Source organism: Eublepharis macularius, chromosome 5, assembly GCF_028583425.1.
Source record: "Eublepharis macularius isolate TG4126 chromosome 5, MPM_Emac_v1.0, whole genome shotgun sequence".
NCBI classification, from domain to species: domain Eukaryota; kingdom Metazoa; phylum Chordata; class Lepidosauria; order Squamata; family Eublepharidae; genus Eublepharis; species Eublepharis macularius.
In genome coordinates, this window is record NC_072794.1 from 164,195,467 (window position 1) to 164,216,292 (window position 20,826).

Here is a 20,826-nt window from a genome sequence, read left to right on the forward strand (position 1 = left end):
ATACTCTCAGGGTCAATGGTGGCAGCAGTTGTTATCCAGTTTGTGCTGGGCACTTCTCAGTGAGTAAGGAGTAGGGCAGTGATACCAAGCAGAGACTTGCGATGGTCACGGGGTTTTCCAAGTAGTAGAAGCAAGTGTACCAGTGCTGCTTGGCTGCTTCTCACCTTGCCCTGCTCTCAGTCCCCAGGATCGGGGATTGACTGCACTTCATTGGGCTTATGGAAGCAGGGATCTCTCCAGGGCTAGGAGACCCTTGTTCCAGGTTCCCATCATTTCCTTTGAGAAGATAGCTGGCTCATGACAGCCAGCATGACGTACCAGTTAGACCAGGATCTGGGAGACACAGGTTCAAATCTCCACTCTGCATGGAAGCTTTGGGCCAGTCACACACTCTCAGAGCTAAGCTACAAGAGATGAATTAAACAAGGAGGATCATGTGAAGGGAGTCGCAATGTTAGCCAGGAAGCTGAGTTTTAAGAGATTGGAAGGCTTTGTCAATTTCCCCTCTCTACAGAGCCAGGGAGATCCCTTCTCAGAGGGTTTGTTAATTTCCTCTTTGCCTCCCAAAGGCTCTGTCAGTTTCACCTCCCCTTCTAAGAGGCTAAGAGGAAATTAACAAAACCTCTGAGCAGAGATCTCCCTGGCTCCATAGAGAGGGGAAATTGACAAAGCCTTCCGATCTCTTTTAAAACTCAGCTTCCTGGCTAACATTGCAATTTCCTTCACTTGCTCCTCCTCATGCAACTCGTCTCTTGTAGCTTGGCTTGCGCTACTTCACAGGGTTCTTGTGAGGATTAAATAGAGGAAAGGAGAATGATGTAAACTACTTTGTGTCCTACTTGGGGGGGTGGAATAAATGGATGGAGCGGGCTAGCCCAATCTCATCAGATCTCAGAAGCTAAGTGAATTCGACCCTGGTTAGTACTTGGATGGCAGACTACCAAGTAAGGGTCACTACAACAAAGGCAGGGAATAGCAAACCACCTCTGTTTGTCTCTTACCTTCTAAGCCATATAGAGTTGCCATAAATCAGCTACGATTTGATGACCCTCTCCATCACCACCACCACCAAATAAATAAATATGGGTCTACTAAAATAGTGGACCCAATTGCCTAGAAGCTTTAAAAGGAACCATGTCAACCTGCCCCATACGAGGACTTTGCCCTTTACTTCATCTGTGTAACTGTCTGGAAATATTAACTTGCTATTTGAAAGACAGAGAGTCCAAGCGGCAATTTCATACACTGAATTATACACGACTTTTGCATATCGTCACGTTGAGGATTCTACAATTCCTCTTTCTGGCTTGAAAGATTGAAGACGTTTTCCCCCCTTTTAGATTAAAGTAACTTTGAAAGAAAATTGTCCTATGAATAATAAAATTGAGATCTCTCTCATCTTTCAGATATCCAAGCACGCCCCCAAGATTTTGAAGTAATGTTCTTCAAACAGTACGGGGTCAAGCTTTGACCTCCGTTCAAATTTCTTTCTATGCACTTAGTTTTAAATATTTTAATCAGAAAATGGAGAGAGCTGAGAGAAGAGGAAAATGGTAAAAGGTGGAGGAGGCAGGACTGAATTAAGAGAGAAGATTAAAAAGAGCCGCACTGGAGAAGCCTGATGGAGATTATTCGTCTTCCAGATGGGTGTTAGGAAAAAGTAATTATGGGGATGCTGATTAGCCATTCTTGGTCTCTGAAATAGTGGAAGATCTCAGCCATGGCACATCCCACAGGTAAATTAGGGGGGAATAATGTTGAGTTCGCTACTCAGAGGACAGGTTTTTGAATATTAGCAGGATGCATACTTTCTTTGGCTCCAGATTCAATATCTGGAATCTCTGGAAAGAGGGGTGAGCAAAAGACAGTGCTGTGAGTCGGAATATACCATACCAGATGGACCTATACTCTCTGACACACTATGAGGAAGCTTCTTATGAAATGTTAAGGAAGAGGGAGAATTGAAGAGGACAGGATGTCCTTCATTCATATGTACTTAAGGGTCATTTCGTAGAAAAAGAGTTGTAGGAATTTATTAGCATGACTCATTAGCATAACTCATTAGCATATGCCATACCCCTTGATCCGGCCAAAATGGCCGGGATTCAGCTGCTGCCAGAGGGGGGAGTGTTCCCCCATCTGGCAGTGGCCTGATCAGGGCCGTTTAGGCCCCAATCCAGGCCAGAAGGGGATCAGAATGGTCATTTTGGGCATGTTTTGGCCTGGATCAGGCCAAAAATGGCCCAGATCAGATTGGTGCTGGGCAGGGGTGGGGGTCCCCACCCGGCAACGACCCAATCTTGGCGGTTTTAGCCCTGAACCTGGCCCAAACGGGCCTCAAATGGCCAAATGGCCATTTGGAGCCCGTTTGGGCCGGGATCAGGGCTGAAACAGCCCGGACCAAGTCAGTGCCATGCAGGGGAGGGTTCCCCCACCTGGCACCGACCTGATCCAGGCCGTTTTGGCCCTGATACGGGCCATTTTGGTTCCAATCGAAGCCTAAACGGACCAAAATTTTTTAAAGTCAGGTGGGCGGGGCCACCTGACTGTTGGGGGAACTACTGGAATGGCGTTCCAGTACGTTCCCTCTCCAAATGAACCCTGGCGTTCCAGTACGTTCCCTCTCCAAATGAACCCTGCGTACTTCTAGCAGTATATGGATCACTTCCCCACTTCCCCAAACTGTGCTTACATACCACTCTTCTAGTGCCCACTCAAAGCGGTGAACAAAGTTAGTGTTCGATGTATTGTCGAAGGCTTTCACGGCCGGAGAACGATGGTTGTTGGGGGTTTTCCGGGCTGTATTGCCGTGGTCTTGGCATTGTAGTTCCTGACGTTTCACCAGCAGCTGTGGCTGGCATCTTCAGAGGTGTAGCACCAAAAGTCTTTTGGTGCTACACCTCTGAAGATGCCAGCCACAGCTGCTGGCGAAACGTCAGGAACTACAATGCCAAGACCACGGCAATACAGCCCGGAAAACCCCCAACAACCAAAGTTAGTGTTATTATTATTCTCTCAATCCAGCTTGGGAGGAGTGGCTGAGAGGAGTGGCTTCCCCAAGGCCTCCTGTTGAGTTCATAGCAGGAGGGGGAGTCAAACTAGCAGAGTGCTGACTCGTAGGCCAACCACTTAACCACTACGCTACAGCAGCTCCCTTATAGTAATAACCGTGCAGTCAATATCATTATTATCCCCACAATATGGCTGGGGAGATGGGCTGAGAGGAGAGGCTTACCCAAGGCCACCTGCTGAGATCATGGCAGGTGTAGGAGTCGAACCAGCAGAATGCTGATTCACAGCACGACCATTTAACTACTAGGCTACAGCAGCTCCCTTATAATAATAACTGCACTTATATACTACTCTTGTAGGGAGATTAGAGCCCTGTTCAGAGTGATGAACAAAGTCGGAGTTGTTATTATCCCCATGATGCAGCGGGGGAGCTGGGGCTGAAAGGGGTGGCTTACCCAAGGCCACCTGCAGAGCTCATGGCAGGAGTGGAAGTCGAACCAGCAGAGTGCTGATTCACAACCCAACCACTTAACCACTATGCTCCATCTGCAAATACCCAAGTCATATTGTTGTAGCTGACAGCTTGACTTTTCACACCAGATCCTAATTGATTGATTCTCTCGTTGAGAACTGGAAGGAACCATGCACTTGGCCACATCGTTTTGATCCTCACACATACATTGCAAAATTATATGATTGCCATATGAGGAAGCAATTCCTACATTGCTGGAGTCAGAGGCAGGTTGACCAGAAGGGACAAACCTGAGACAGCTGGAAAAGGAAGGCAGTGCAAGCTGCATACAAGTTGTCTCTCCCCCACAGCTGTGCATGTCTGGGCCAGCAATCTTGTAGGGAAAGTTATTAGTTTAGCAGAGTAATTATTTTGCACAGTAGAATTAAGAACCACAGACCTGTGCATTTTAGCTTCTAAACTAGAGATTTACTACATGTAGGGTAAAAAAGAGTACATCCATAAGAAAACAAAGAATAGCTAATCTTAGCTGTTACGTTCTTACATCTTGATGCCCTAAAAGCGACTGGATACACGGCAATGGCATCCTGAGTACGTACTGGAATATTAATTGCCCCCCAATAAAACTGATCAGACAATAATCAATCCTAGATCCCTTCATTAAGCATGCAACACCCCATATTCTGTGGCAGGAAGGACTACACAACACTTAACTGGTCCTATGCTAACTAGCTATAAATACAAACAACAGTTTAACTCTTTCATGATGAAAGAGATGACACTTGCTAAAATCCCAACAGATCTTAATGCAGGAACGTGCCTTATACTGATGGGGTTTGAATGTATTTGCTTTTTAATTGGAATTAGATCCAAAGAAGTTAGCCATGTTAGTCTGTAGTTGCAAAATAGTAAAAAATCCAGTAGCAACTTTAAGACTAACCAACTTTATTGAGGCATAAGCTGTCAAGAATCACAGCTCTCTTCATTAGATCTGACAAGGAGAGCTGTGGTTCTCGAAAGAGTATGCCTTTTAACAAGTAAGGAAGGAAACCCTTAGGGAAAGGCTGCTTGCTTCTATTCTGGAGGGCTTTCTGCCCAGATTATAGGGCTGTGCTGTGGGAAGTGGCTCAGAGAGATGCTTTGGTACGGACAGGGACCATACACTACTGTGCTGGGTACTGCCTGCTGATGGGACTGAATCTATAATTCTGACGCACTGATTGATCAGTCCTTAATATTAAAATCTAAGGCTGCACCCTGGTACAAATTAATAAAATCTGACCATTTTAAATTTACTGACATAGTTAACATTTCCACTTATAATCTTGGAGTGTCTCTTACCGCCTTGTAATGCCAAACCATGCAAATAGCCCTTTTGGCTGGCCGCTAATCTCACACCGCAGCTGTATTTGTAGATGTGGGTCATCCTGCAGTTGAGGATCTGCCCCCTTACATCTTTTTCTGCCTGCTATATATAGGGTGCCCAGAGACAAATTTTTGGCTGGTATTCTATCTCCCATAAAGGCATATCCTGAATCTGAGAATATCATGTTTCTACTATCAGATAAACTAATTTTACCACTAGGTTTTAAAGTGTTTATTCGCCATTGTATCTTATAGTTCTGCAAAATTTGTAATGGACAACAGCCAAATACAATAAAATTCTCATTCTTTCTCATTCTCATGCAGATATGCACCTCCTAGGGAATTGCCACGTTGCTAAACATGCCATGTGAATTGGTTATGCTTTCTTTCAGAAAGATCCCTTCTCTGAACTCGGCTTTATGCTTGCTTGTCAAACTTTCTGCCTCCATACTCTATTGTGCCTCTTTCACTGGATGTCCTAACAGTAGTTCATTATTGTACTTTGCTCAGCAAATGTCCTAGCTGTTGGTTCTATTGTATTTTCACTTGCAATGCGTAATCCACCTTGGATATCAGAGCCACGCATCATCATTGGGGGGGGGGAATAAAAGGGGTTAAGTAACAACCTAAAAGTGTGTGTGTGTGTGTGTGTGTGTGTGTGTGTGTGTGTGTGTGTGTGTATACACACTTCTATTCTGGAGGGCTTTCTGCCCAGATTATAGGGCTGCGCTGTGGGAAGTGTATATAAAAATATATAATATATATATAATATTTTAAAGTATTTATTATATAAAAATATTATAAAAATATTTAATAGTATATAAAAATAGATAAAAATATTTAAAAGAATTTATTATAGATGTGCAGCAATGTGAATAAAAACAAGTTTAAAACATAAGGCCTGAATGGCAGGCTACACATATATACTAAAACTTGCTAAAACTTCTCAAGATACAGATGATGGTACAGTGCAATGACCGACACAAATAGACCAAGGTACAGTACAAAACTGACCAGTCGCGTTTCGGCCCTTAGGCCTTCCCCAGTGGTCAGTTGTCAACAATTTATGATCAAACACACCCACACATACGGAAACCAATCATGCAATGCTCCCGGTGTTTTATCGAGAGCTGTAACCAAAGAAGAAGGGGGGAGGAAATTTTTTTAATATAATATAGTCCATTCTAAAGTGCTAGAATTATTTTAGGTAAAATACTGGTTGTTACTTAACCCCTTTTGTTCCCCTGTTTGTTCGGGTTGACTTTGTGGTGTCCCCCCCCCTTTTTTTTCTTCCTTGCTGTCACTCATCATGATGGATATAGATTTCGAGGTTTTTTATATACTTATTTTTATATACTAAACCTATGCTTTTTCAGTATTACATCCTTTGCACTTTTTCTATGCTCAGGAGTCAAAGTAGTACTTGTAATGTAACCTGTAAGAATTTGACACTTGAAACAAGAAGACTTGAAACTCTGTAAGAACTGGGATACTGCTTTTAGGGCTACACTTATATTATATGTTATATTATTCTATAGATTCCAATTGAAATCAGTACCAGAGAGGCTTTTGTAGAAAACTGATTTGATGCAGCAATCTGGTTTTGGCCACCTGTGGTATTATCTTCCTTAAAGCTGATAAGAAACTGGGGGAAAGGGCACGAATAGGAAAACATCCCTTCCTATCCACCAGATTGAGATTCATTGGTGCTCTTGAAAGTATTATGCCAAGAAGAAAGTAGGTAAAAGGTTAGACAGTGTCCTTCCAAAATGAGGGCAGAGGAAAAAAAACTGTGAAGACTGGAATTCCCCCAAATAGAGGGGCCAGCCCAGAATTGCATCTTCAAATCAGAACTGACCCTAGATATGTTACGAGCCAATAAGATATCAAATATTAGAATACTGTAATATTGTTATGATTATCTGAAAGTATTAATTGCCTGTATTTCTATTGTAATTTTGATGAGCTCAGGACACAAGGAGACCACCTACTCCTGTGAAAATAGGCTCCTCCATTGTTTAAATTAAACAATCATATATTGCTTCATTCTACAGGACTCCATGGTGTGTGTGTCTCTTATTGTGATTGGTGAGAGGGACACCTAAGGCACAAGTTTGTGCATAACAATCATCATCATCATCATCATCATCTTCATCACATGCTTAAGAGGACCCATCTAGGCCTTCCTGCCTGTGGGTCGGAATCACCTTCATTTCTCTTTTTACTCAGAGGCAGATTTCAGCTGCGTACCCCTTCCAAGTATGCATTCCTGACATCTGTGTTAGCAACATGCCAGATCTTCTTGGCGGCATTATCGATCCTGCCTCCCGAGGGAGCAGCAGGCGGAGAGAGACGCCAGGGGTGTGATCTGTGGCTCTTCATCTGTTGTGGGTTTCTGTGTAGGGGGGAGTTCAGGAGCTCATTAAGCGACTGTGTGCGTGTGCGTTTCAAGCCCTTGTTACGTCAGGGCTTCAATGGAGCATCAGGCATTGCCTGAAAGGATGAAATGTATATGCATGTCCCCTGCACCTCGGCTCCCTCCACTTTGTTGTAACGCCCAGTGTTGGTTCTTCTTTTTTCTTTGTGTTTGGAGCAAAATCTGCTCCAGTTGTAAAGCTAAACGCTCTATTTCTTTGGGGGGGGGGACTCTTAGCTCAGCCTCAGGAGATAATTGGAGTCAATTTGGAGGTGGGGGGGAGGGCATGAATAGGCTAGTGGTTTCCCTGGATAAGGGTTGTTATTATTGTCGTGGAAGTTATCTGGAATACAAAGAGAGTCTTCGTCTCGAACAAAGGCGGATCTTTTTATAATTCAGCTGGCCCCTCTCCTCCTCCCACAAGGTGGGAGCCATTATTGCAAAAGTCTGGAATCTGGAGGATGCCAATAAAGCAACCCGAAGTAGCAGGACAAGCAGAAAGTGGTGGGTAAGAGCCCGTAATTGAGAGGCATTAAGATATGTCGAAAAGAGTCCAGTAGCACCTTTAAGACTAACCAACTTTACTGTAGCATAAGCTTTCGAGAATCACAGTTCTCTTCGTCAGATGAGAACTGTGATTCTCGAAAGCTTGTGCTACAATAAAGTTGGTTAGTCTTAAAGGTGCTACTGGACTCTTTTCAATTTTGCCACTACAGACTAACACGGCTAACTCCTCTGGATTAAGATATGTGGTTCCTAGGCCAAGAGGGGCTTTAAAGTTTACAGAAAGTACTTTGAATTGAACTTGGAAACAAACTGGTATTCAATTAGGGTTACTAGGTCCATGTAGCCTCCTGGCGAGAGGCAGGGGAACTGGTTCTTACCTTTCCCATGATCCTCGTGCAAAATATGCACGGGCTCCCATGCCTGTGCAATGATGTCACTTCCGGGAGTGATGTCATCCCACCACCCATGAAGCATGCCTGGGAGGCCCGTTCCCACACTCCCCCCCACAAGCCAGCCAGGTGAGTGGTGGGGGCGGAGAGTGAAAATGGAGGATCCCTCTCCTCTACTGGGTGAATGGGATCCCCACAGTCAATGTAGAGGCTTTTTAAAATGGCAGGATGTGATCCTATCAGTGATCCTCTACAACCAGGCTGCTGGATTCTAAACTAACTGCAGTGTCTGGGTTGTCTTCAAGGGCAGCCCAATGCAGCACATGTTACAGTAGTCTAACTGTGAGGTTACAAAATGGATTAGCGTGGCCAAGCAGGAAAGGGGAGAGTTGGCAAACCGAATGGAGCTAATAGAAGGCACTCTACCCACAAAGGTCTGCTTTGCATGTCCTACTCTCTACACCCGTGTCTGCAAAAGTGAGTTTGGGTGGTAACCAGAGGCAGGGCTTTTTCAGTAGAAGTATCTCATCTGCAGAATGCCCTCTTTGTTAAGGCTCCCCTATCACCAATTATACTATACTAGCAACAAAGCTCGTTGTGGGAAAAAATACAACGGGCTCTAGAAAGGGGAGGGGGGGCAGGCATTGCTTCCTCCTCCATGACGGATCCTGGCTGGGTGAAGGGGGGAGGGCACTACCTCTGCTGTGCACCTGATCCCAGCCAGGTGAAGGGGGGTGGGCATTGCCTCATGCTCCGCTCCTGATGCCAGCCAGTGAAGGATTGGCAGACATTACCTCCTACTCCGCACCTGATCCCAGTCAGGTGAAGGCGAGGCGCAGGCATTGTCACCTGTTCCACTCCTGATCCTGGCTGGGTGAAGGGGGAGCGGCCATTGCCACTTGTTCCACTCCGGATCCCAGCTAGGTGAAGGCGGGGGGCAGACATTGCCACCTGCTGCCCTCCTGATCCCCGCTTGGGCTTCCTGCCATGCTCTCTGGAGGGACAGGCTGCCTCGCCTGGGCTTCCCTCACAACAGTGCCCTCTAGAGGTGCACCAGGACAGGAGGTGAGTTGTCAGGAACACGGTTTGCCTTTTATATAATAGGATTCATTTTTTTTAAATCCAAGCTTTAGGGGTTGATTATTAAATTATTTTCACAGTCTGCTGTAGCCTGTTTTATGAGACTCTTTTTAAGCTCTGTATTTTTTTTTTGCTGTACTTGGGCTTCAGCTGGTTCTTTTTTAATGCTGTGTTAATAGTATGCTAATGTTTAAGTATTTTCCCTACAGGAAAGGCAGCTTTGGAGGGTGGATTCTGTAGCATCGTATCCCACTGAGCTCCTTCCCCTCCTAAACTCCACTAGGCTTGGTCTTTTCGAGCTACATTGGAGAACTCTTGGGAAAACCCTAAGCTTGGAAAGACCGAGCTAATTATGAATCGAGCCAAGGGGGAGTTCACTCACCACAACTCTGCGGTCACACACTCCTTATAACATCATCTCTCTAGGGAGGCTCCCTAGGCCTGCACTATCAGGATTTTGAGATGATTCTTTAAAATGCTGCCTGAGCCGGGACTGTGTGGCAGATAAAAAGAATCTGACCTGCTGCTGATTCTATGTGTTGATTTTTAAAATTGCTTTAATGTGATTGTGTGTTTGTTGTTTTAAGGACCGTTAAGCTCTATTTATTACTTATTTATCAATTGGTTATTTATTCATTTGTTGTGATCATGCAGCATCTTGAGGGCACCAAAGAAGCTGAAAGGCAGCTTGCCTATGCAAAAAAAAAAAGATAGTCACAGAGAAAAATCCTGTCCAGAGCAGCTGGAACCCAGAATAATAGCAACAGAAACGAGTACACAAACTAGAGTCCAGTAGCACCTATAAGACTAACAAAATCTGTGGTGGAGTATACGCTTTCTTGAGTCATTTGTGGTTTATTAATTGTGTACATTGCCATGGAACAGTCTGTGACACCCTCTGATGTTTGTGTGTGTTGGTTTGATCCCATGGGAGGGAGTCCCTGCTCCTTAGTTCGGTTTGCTGGCTAGAATTGTAGACCTCATCAAGCTCCCTTGTCCAGAAACCATCAGCTCCCATCCCTGGCCGTTTCCACATGGCTTACCTTTTGTCGGGATACAGCGTCTTCCTGCACGAAATCGCGCCAGGAAGACGCTGTTATCACATGATTTCATGTGAGATCATGCTGTTATCGTGTGATTTCGCACGAGAACACGCTCCATCCTGGCAAAAGGTAAGCCATGTGGAAACGGCCCCTGTCTTTCCTTGCTCATAAACGGCTGTTGTTTTTAACTCACCCATCTCTGCTGTTTGAATCTAAGAGCAAAAGCCTAACACCCTAACCCTGACTTGCAAGCAGAAGGGAATATTGCTTAGTTAACCACAACTAGAAGTAGGTAAGAAAAGGTGGATGTTTCATCTGAGAAGGAGGGTAGAAATAATAATGGGTTTCCTAAGGTGAGTCTTAACTAGGCTGAGGCCTTCCCTTGATGTTTGCTATCTCTAAGAGTCTCTCTATACAAGACATCTTACATGAGAATGCTCAAGTGTAGAGAGACACAATGTTAGCTGGGAAGCATAGTTTAAAAAGACAGAGCCAAAGGCTCTGTCAATTTCACCTCTCTGCAGGGAGCCTGCAGAGATCCTTCCTCAGAGGTTTGTTAATTTCAACTTCTGAAACTGACAAGAGCCTTTGGGGAGGCTGAAGATGAAATTATCAAATCCTCTGAAATTATCAAACCCTCTTTAACTATGCTTCCTGGCTAACATTGCATCTCCCTACACTTGAGCATCCTCATGTATGATGTCTCGTCTAGAGAGACTCTGTGGAGGTTCCCTTTAGTCACTATCGACTGACCTATCACACTGATGGACACTAATGGACCTATCATAATCTCAGGCAGCAAGCCATGGGCTAAGCAGACACTTGGCAACCCTATTCAGCTCACACCCAGGCACTCCTGGCCCCACCACTGCTAAATCCCTGAAGGTACTGAGGAGGGGAAAAGTCAGCACAGATGGGCTGCAGCTGCTAATATCTTCCTGTGAGCAGGAAGTGGGGCGGTACTCACTGACATGATGGTCTTTGCTCCTGGCCCCCATGCAATGACGTCATTTCAGGAAGAGACGTTCTCACACCCTATTGAGAGTGAGCCCAATGCGAGCCTGTCCGGGTTGCCTGTCTGTGACGGATGACTGTCAGGTGGTTTGCAAACTCCAGCCAATCGCCAGCAATCGGCGGGCAATGGGGCAAAACACTGGGAGTTTGCCCACCACTCGTGGGCACCAGGGAACCCTGTCAGGATCTCCCTTTCATTTCCCCACTCTGTTGCAAAAGTAGCAGATTGCCCTTCCAAGTTCCACGTGCTTCTTCCCAGGGCTCTAAATTAATCAAAGTCTTGACCTTCAGCTTCAGTCTGATAGCACAATTCCCAATTCTTTGCTCCATCTTCTACCAGCCCCACTGGAACCTTTCCAGCTCTGTTCTTGGCTGTTCTCTCCCAAACCTCTTCTTGTCTTTCCCTTCCTTTCTCACCCTCACCCTCTCCTCCTAAGGAAAAGGCAACTGGTAGGTCAGAGACAGGAGTTTTTGGGGGGATGTAGTTTCTGTCCTTTTTACTTGGAGCCTTATGTTTAGGTTTTCTAAACCACTTTAACAGCAATTAAAGCGAGCCATCTCAGAGCAGGGTGTGTTAGGTCAAAAAAAACCTATGTGAGAGTACTTCTCTTCGAACTATTCAAAATAAGCCCCACAGGACCTGAATTGGCTGGATTGAACTGCGGCATCTGCAAGAGCTCAAGTCCCATACAAATAAGGCAAGCAGCGTTCGTTACTAGACAGCAAGGAGGAGAGGCCCAGGTAGGGATGCCAGCTGCTGAATGAGGCTTTGGGATCTCTTGGAATTACAATGATCAGTTCCCTGGAGAAAATGGCTGCTTAAGAGGGTGATTTCTACAGCATTACACCATACAGAGATCTAGAGTTGCCAAGTCCCTTCACCCTCTGAGCGAGAGGTGGGAGGACTGGCATTCACCTTTTTAGATGTCTTCGCACTTGCTCCCAGGCTACACGATGATGTCACTTCTGGGAAGTGACGTCATCACGCGGAGCCTTGTGCCACCCTTGGGAGTGCTCCTGCGCTCCTTAGAAGGCTGAATCGGGCCCATTTGGGACCTAAATTGGCCCACTGTGAAGCGCCAGTAGCTCTCTAGGGCCCTCCCAGCAGTGCTCCTGTGCTTTGCAGTGGGCCAAATCTGGCCCATTTGGGAGCACTGACAGTGTGGTGTGATGGGCCCTGGAGTGCTCCCATGTTTCACAGCAGGCTGATTTTGGCCCGAAGCAGGCCCAATTCAGCCCACTGTGGAACATGGAAGTGCTGCCAGGAGGGCCCTGAAGAGCTCCTGCACTTAACAGCAGGCCACTTTAGGCTCCAAATGGACCTGATTCAGCCCATTTGGGGACCAAATTGGCCCACTGCGGAGCATGGGTGCACGCCACACCACTTGGGAGCATGCCCTGGGAGTAGGGTTGCCAGGTCCCTCTGTCCTCCCAGCGGGAGGTGGGGGACCCAGCATCTACCTGCTGTGTCATCAGAGCTCCTAGGCCTGCACAATTACATCACTTCCGGGAAGCAATGTCATCGTGCAAGCCATGGATGCCCCAGGAGCATTCCCGCACTTTTTGGGGGGGGAGCCGATTCTCCTTCCTTTCCCCCTTCAGGTAAGCAGGTGGGGGTTGAAGGTGGGAGTGGGGGATCCCCCACCCCCACCAAGGAACTGGCAAACCCTACAGGGTCTGTCCCTGTTTTAAATCAGCCCCTTCACCACCAAATGCACAAACTCCTTTCCCCCCAGGCTCTGCCCCCCAAACTCCAAGAATTTCTCAATCCAGAGCTAGCAAACCTAGGCCACTTGTGCTCAGCTTGTGGGCAACACAGATAGAATGGCCTGGTCTGCAAGCAAAGCATCTCCTCTTTCTGTGCATGTAAGGTGCCAGCAAGTCAGATCCAACTTATGGCAACTAAAGGTGGAAATGATCTGGAAAACAGACCTACATTTGACAATGTCCAGCCCGGTTCATGGTTTGTAAACACATGGTTCGTGGGACCTTTTTCATGAACGTTGGTCCATTTGGGCCAGTCTGTTGGTCCGTGGTCCATGAGTCCAGACATCCTGGCTCCGATCTGTCAATTCCCTAGGCAATAGAGGGGATGTCTGCAAACATCCTTAAAAACTTGATAGGCAACTCTGCCAGAGAGCTCGCATTCTACTCAGGCAATGGAGGGATGGACGTTCTGCAGCCATAGGAACAGCAATCTTAGCCCTCAAAACCTTGATAGGCAGTACTGCTTGCCAAGTTGCCAACCAGAGAGCTCCCATTCTGCTCTATGCAAGCAAGGAGCAAGAAATAATTCCTTAGGCAACTGCTGGGAAGGTGTCTGTGTGGTGAGGGGGCTCTTCTCCCACCCTTTTCTGTTTGTTTTTGCTTCATTGCAACATTTTGGTGCTGCAAGCCAATGCAAGTCAATCAGTATTTGCAACTCCTAGTATCTACTGGAAGTTTCCTGGGGGTAGCCAGTTTGGGGGTCTGTAACTCGGACCTCTGAAATGCAATCTTGGCCAAACCTGGAGGGTGGCTGGAGGAGAGCCTACTGAAGTCTTACTGTGAGTTTGGCATCTCTGAGTGTGAAAGGGGTGGTCCTAGGGCCCCTGGAAGTGATGGTCCACAGACCAATGAACTGGTCCGTGAATGGGCTGGTCCGTGAAAAGTTCGTGGTCTGTGAAAATCAACGGACCATGGGCCAACAGTCCATGGCATTTTTCCAGTCTGTGCTCACCTCTAATGGTAACCCCTCAAAGAGTTTTCCAGGCAAGACATTTAGAGGTGGTTTACTGTTGCCTGCCTCTGTATAGCAAGCAACCCTAGACTTCCTTGGTGTCTCCCCATCCAAATACTAAACATGGATGATCCAGCTTACCTTCCAAGATCTCGCTAGCCTAGGCCTGGAGTTTGGTGTGTGTGTGGGGGGCAGAACCTGGGGAGGGAGGGGGATAGAAGGGGCTCAGCAGGGATGTGATGCCATAAAGTCTACCCTTTGAAGCTCCAGGGGAACTGATCCCTGTGGCCTGGAGCCAGCAGGTTGTAGAGTTGCTACCTCCAGTCGGAGCCTACAGATCTCCCCCTACTAGTCTTGCCAGGTCCCCTGGGAACCTGGTCCCCACCTTTCTTGTGGCCCCTTTGCATGCATGGCCCCATGCCTGTGAGATGACATCACTTCTGAATGACATCATCGTGCGGGTGCAGGAGCATGCGCGCACTTCACAACTGGCTGATTTGGGCCTCAAACGGGTCCAGTTTGGCCCGTTTGGGGCCCAAATCAGCCCACTGCAAAGCGCATGCATGCTCTCGGGGTGGTGCAATAACATCACTCCCAGAGTGACATCGTCATGTTGCTCCGGGGGTGTGCCCAGGAGGCCCGTTCGCATGCCTTTCTTCCCCACCGGCCAGGTGCGGGGTGATGGAGGGGAGAGGGTGAAAGCAGGGGATCCTCCAAACCCACCAGGGAAATCGTATCCCTACTCACAATGTCTCTCTTAAAGGGGCAGCACTTTTTTCTCCAGGCCTGATGGCAACCCTACAAAAATATCCTACCCCTTCTGTAGAAGCTCCTTGCCGATGTTGCCAATATGCCACTTCTTGCTTGGTTGCGTCTCTTTCAAGCCAGTGTTAATGCAATCACCTTGGCTTTGCCTCATGGGATATTATTTATTTATTTAGAAATAAAGCTTTTCTTTGGTTTTATTCTGACTGATTAAGCTTGAAGTTCATTTTCAGACTAAATTACCCTGGAGGCCACCCAGAGATTTCCTGCCACTGCCAGGCAGCTCAGGCAAATGGCCGTGTCCATACTGCCATGCCCCGTGTGATGATGTCAGTTCTAGTTATACCAGAAGTGACATTATGGCATGAGGGATGATGATGGAGAAAAAATGAACAGAAGATGACCTCCATAGTGACATCACTTCCTCCTCAAACCCCACCCTTCCTAGGCACCGCACTCAAAATCTCCCAGCATTTGCCAACGTAGTACTGACAACCGTCTCTTTTAGCCTTGCCCAGTAGAGAGACATTTCTGGATCTAGAAGTAAGCAGTAACTGCAGAGACAGGCAACTGGAAGGACAGCTTTCAGGATCTTCAATTGTGGTAGACCATCTCTCCAAGTGCCTGCCTCTGCTGTGCCTGTCTCTCCCAGTTCTATCCTAAGCAAGCCTAGATGGAATTGGACCCAGCCTATTCCCATCTGGCTGTGTCCAGAGAAGCTTCATTTTCCTGCAGGTCCAGGGATCTGGAGAACCTATTTCTACTTACCCTTGCCTAGACAAGTAGGAGCAAGAAACATTTTTGTCACAACTTTTCACAACACTGGTGTGACCCTGACTCCTGAAAGCATATGCTACAATTAGAGATGAGCATGAACAGGGAAATGGCAGTTAGCTGCAGTTCGTGGTTCATTGCATTTCATAAACCACGAACCATCAACCGGCATGAAATTGCCCGGTTCGTGAACCAGTTCATTTGGTTCGTGAATACATCATTTCTGGGGCAGCAGAAGGTCTGCAGAAAGCCCATACCCCCTGTTGCCTATGAAACTGATTGATCGACGCCAGGCTGTCTGCAGTGATGAACTGAAAAATGAACTAAATGAACCAGCCTAAAAATTGTCACAGTTCATCAGAAATGCCCTCCGACAAACCGCCGGTTCATGAACCAAAAAACGGCCCGGTTCATGATGAACTTTGGTTCATATTTCAGTTTGTGCCCACCTCTAGCTATAATACATTTATTAGTATTTGTGATGCCACAAAGGCTTTTAAAAAATTTAATCCCTGGACAAAGTGGTGGGATTTTTTTTGAGTCACCTTCATGGGCCAGCATCCCACAGCACGTTGAGTCCTGGTTGGTGGGCCCATATAGACAAAAGCAATCTGAAAAAATGACCCATGCGCTAATTTTTTGTGGCTGCAAAAAAAAAAACATGTACAAGAACAACATGAAAAAACAACCCATGTGTTAATTATATTGTGGCTGCAAAATAAAAAAGGACTGGCCACAAGACTGATGCTCTCTATATACTGATACACACATTTGTGCATGTGTTCATGTGCCATGGGGACTCACATCATAGGGGGAAAATAAACATTGCTGTGTGAACCAGTTCTGTGAAACAAAGCAAAGAGCATTTAAAAGATTCTTAGTTCCAGCCCCGAGAATGCCTGTAAAATGTCTGTGCGCCAGTGGCATTTAGGAAGACAATAGCTGTTTCTGTGTTCGTTAATTCCTCAGCAAATGAGAACCCGTTAATTATCAGGTTGCACCAATTACCGTTGCATGTTAATAAAAATAAATAAATACTAGAGGGAACGGATCGACATAAATGCCGTAACATCTGATGGCAACTTTTGTGCAATCTGCTGGCGTCTGCAGAACGGAAGCAGGTTGCATTAGAAATGCATTGTTTTCTGACAGGGTCTATTATGTCCTTGGAGAACAACACACACAGGTTTTGCCTAACTGGATTCTTTCTCCTCTTTCAACCTCATTTGCCTGACTAAATGAGATTTGAACCCAAGACTTTCAGAATACAGTTCAACATTCCAAGCACTATGTGCAAGTAGTTCAATACCATAAACAAATCTTTGTGTCTTCCTGTGGGGCTGGGCATGCTGTTTTCATAAGTGCTGAAATGAATTTGGGTGGCATCTCAAATAGGCCTGCAAACATTGTCACTGACGCAGTTTCTCCGAAGTCCTATTTGTCTAAGCATTGCTGGTTACAGATACTGTGATTCTGTCGGATTAAGTGTTTTAGGGATGGAAGCCCCAAAGATTAGATCTGAAGAGCTGCAAAATTGATTCTGAATGTCCAAGACTTGTGTTTCTTGTATCTCCCCAGTCCCACCTTGTGATGCATGGCAAACCACTGCTTTTAAACCATGGACGGGGGTCAGTTAAAAGCAGTTTGTGATATGGTAGCAGGGAGACTTCTGTTCATAGAATCATAGGGTTGGAAGGGAACTCCAGGGTCATCTAGTCCAACCCTCTGCCCAATTCAGGAAATTCACAACTACTTCCCCCCACCGCACGCCCAGTGACCCCTGTTCAATGTCCAGAAAATGACAAAACACCATCAAGATCCCTAGCCAAACTGGCCTGGAGAAAATTGCTTCCTGTCCCCAAATGTGATGGGCATTACCCTGGGTGTGTAAGAAGGGACCATGTGAACTAAGCCCTGATGTAGCCCTTCCTGCCCTCCCTCTCATGATCTGCCCAGGTTCACAGAATCAGCATTGCTGCCTGTCAGGTGGCCATCTAGCCTCTGCTTAAAAACCTCCAAAGAAGGAAAGCCCACCACTTCTCGAGGAAGCCTGTTCCACTGAGGGACAGCTCTGTTTGAATACAAATTTTTTAAAAAGCTCCTACTTGTGGCTTTATCGGATCGTATACTCACTGCCACCAGGATCTGCAATGCGCTGTGCATGACCTCAATGTAGCGATACTCCAAAGCACAGCCGATCACGGAGACATAGGAATGGCTATCCAAGCCCTTGATGCCCATCATAGGAGTCTCCTTCCTTACACAGCCAGGGCCATTTTCACTCCACCAGGATTGGTGTCGGGAGATGTTAAAGGTCAAGAGCTCACTGTCCTGTGGAGGGGAAGACAGAATGCACATGCATTGAATACAGCAAAAAGTTTTAATGTCTGCATGGTGTGTGCAAAGTGCCCTCAAGTTGCACCCAACTTATGGCAGCCCCAGCAAGGGGCTTTCCAGGCAAGTGAGAAGCAGAGGTGGTTCGCCATTGCCTTCCTCTGAACAGCCTTCCTTGGCAGTTTCCCATCCAAGATCTGGTGATATTGGGCTATACCATGCTGCCTCCCCTCCCAATGTATGCTTTAGTCTTTCCTTAAGTTATCGGATGATCAGCATTGAACAGATGAAGCTAATTTACTCTATCGGCACATCAAACTCAGCATTGTCTACTTTAGCTGGCACAGGCTTTTGCATTTTGGTGTCGTGGTTAAGAGCGGCAGGACTCTGATCTGGAGAACGGGGTTTGATTCCCTCCTCCTCCACTTGAAGCCGGCTGGGTGCCCTTGGGTCAGTTGCAGCTTCTCGGAGCTCTGTCAGCCCCACCCTCCTCACTGGGTGATTGTTGTGGGGATAATAATAACACACTTTATAAACTACTCTGAGTGGGCATTAAGTTGTCCTGAAGGGAGGTATATGAATTGAATAGATCCAGAGGAGTTTGCCGTGTTAGTCTGTAGTAGCAAAAATAGGAAAGAGTCCAGTAGCACCTTTAAGACTAACCAATTTTACTGTAGCAGAAGCTTTCGAGAATCACAGTTCTCTTCTTCAGATGCATAATGTATCTGAAGAAGAGAACTGTGATTCTCGAAAGCTTATGCTACAGTATAATTGGTTAGTCTTAAAGGTGCTGCTGGACTCCTTTCTATATATGAATTGAATGTTGTTGTTGTTGTTGTTAGGCTACATCCAGAAAGAGACACAGAAATGAGCTCCCCCACCACATACCTCTCCCTTCTCATGCTCTTCAGTGCTGCTGCCACCACCCCCTTTCCCCATTTTCCTTCAGCAAAAGCACAGATGCTTCAGGACCGTCACCTCCCACTGTAACACTACCAGGTGATAGCAGGAACAGTGAAAAGAGCCATTTAACAGGCTGAAGGAAAAAAATGGTGCATGGCAGCAAAGTGCGAAAGTGGAGCTTAGCTCCGCCCCCTCTTAGTGGTGACAGAGGGCATGTTCATATGGACACACCCACTCACAGCCACTCTCAACTGGAGAAAAAAAACTTCTGTTTTTGTCTGGATTAAAGGGGAAGGCCCTGGGAATGTCACAAGTGGGCTTCTTGCTTCTCACAAGGGGAAAAGGCCCCAGGCAAAAGTGTTAGGGAATTTCTATGACCCCCTATTCTAAAAGACTTACGTATAAGCATTTATTGGAGTTGACGTGTCACACAGGGCCAAGCTACAAGTGATGAATGACACTTGAACAGCAAGTGTATTTCTCCTTGTTCACTTGCCCTCCACTCAATCCACTTGCCGTTCAAGTGTCATTCGTCACTTGTAGCTTGGCCCACGGAAGGCAAACATTTTTTCTTGTTAGCAGATTCCTTCTGACACTGTGGTTAAGTAGGGTTAGAAAGCCCTATTGCAAGGACAGGATCTCTCTTGTTTTGACTTTGTACTCAAGAATTTAGCTTGGATAAGCAGCACGCTCTCAGGAAGACACCCAAAATTCCTTTGTGGCACCAGACATGGAGCATGTTTATATTACAGAGAGAGTTTACTGTCTTGTCAATCAGGTCTGTTTGGGCGCCATGTCACCTGAAGAATCTGATTCTGAAGAATTGTTTGTATCTAGTTTTGTGTAACTATTTTATCTCTTTTCTGTAAACGATTAACTTTGGAAAGTATATATAAGATTCTCTGCTATGGCTGATTTTTATGCATATGTCGGAACATGGCATAGCATCTGGGTTTTCTTGTAAATAAAACTCATTAACCTTTATGGATCACTATTTTTGTGTCTTGATTACTTGTGAGTGACGGCTAGTGGGAAATGTAATCTGAACGCTGAGTACCTTTAAAGGATTTTTTCCTTGTGAAAGGTCTTTCACAACACTTGTTTTATCTGCAGCATTATCCAGTTTCCTGCTTTGGTGGGAGACCTCCCGCCCCTGGCCACCTCTGTCTGCAACTGCTCAGCTGGGCAGTGCAGGGAGGAATACTGGATGAAATGGGGGGATTGGCATCATCTGATTCTATGACATCACATCCAGTGCAATCCAGAAGTGACATCACGTTCAGTGACGCTCCAGCATATGCCCAAAACTCTATGGTTAAAACATAGAATTTGGGGTGAATGTTAGAACAGAGAAGAATGTGCCTGTGGGAGATGTTGGAATTCTCCTGAATCTGATTAAGGAGTGAATGAAGAGAGTTTATTCAGGAACTACAACTTTGACAGAACGCTGAGAGAAACAGAAGATACTAACTGCCTCAGTAAACAGGGAGGAGGGACTTCCAGGAAGAAACAGGAAGTCGCCTAAGAATACCAATCTGGAGACATGCAAGAAGGACAGAAGAGAGGAGGAAAGAAGGATCTCACTCTTCCATCTCTCTGTCAGACCCTCTGCCCCTTGCAGGTGTTCTGTGTCTTCTACCTTCTCTGTACAGTCCTGTATTTCCAACAGGACTGGGGGTGTTGTTGGAGAGGAAGGACCCTTTCCCCTATCCTTGGCATGAAGCCTGCAGCTCAGACGGACTCCCAGTTTACCCGTATTCCAATCCCTCTAGTGGCAGCTGTTTCTAGGTGGGAACCATCTGCCAATCACAAGCCCTCCTGAGTGATGGCATTGCCCATTGCCTGAAACATGGGGCAGTCCTGAGAAGAGCCACAGGAGGCATGAAAGAGCCACAAGTGGCTCCAAAACCATTGAGCCAATATCACTCCCATTTAACTAGAGACTGAACACAGAACCTCCTACATGCCGAACTTGCATCCTACCACTAAGCCATAGATGCCCCCTTAGGGACCTATTGAGTAATGGGCATCTT

The 20,826-nt window shown here is 46.3% G+C and overlaps 1 protein-coding gene across 1 annotated transcript in view; it reads right to left on the bottom strand.

The window, feature by feature from the left end:
• NKAIN4 (sodium/potassium transporting ATPase interacting 4) overlaps positions 1 to 20,826 on the bottom strand; it is a 146,519-nt gene that overhangs the window by 35,497 nt on the left and 90,196 nt on the right. Inside the window, exon 4 of the mRNA XM_054980545.1 lies at positions 17,690 to 17,887. Coding sequence (XP_054836520.1) covers positions 17,690 to 17,887 — 198 coding nt within the window. The remainder of the gene's footprint in view (positions 1 to 17,689; positions 17,888 to 20,826) is intronic.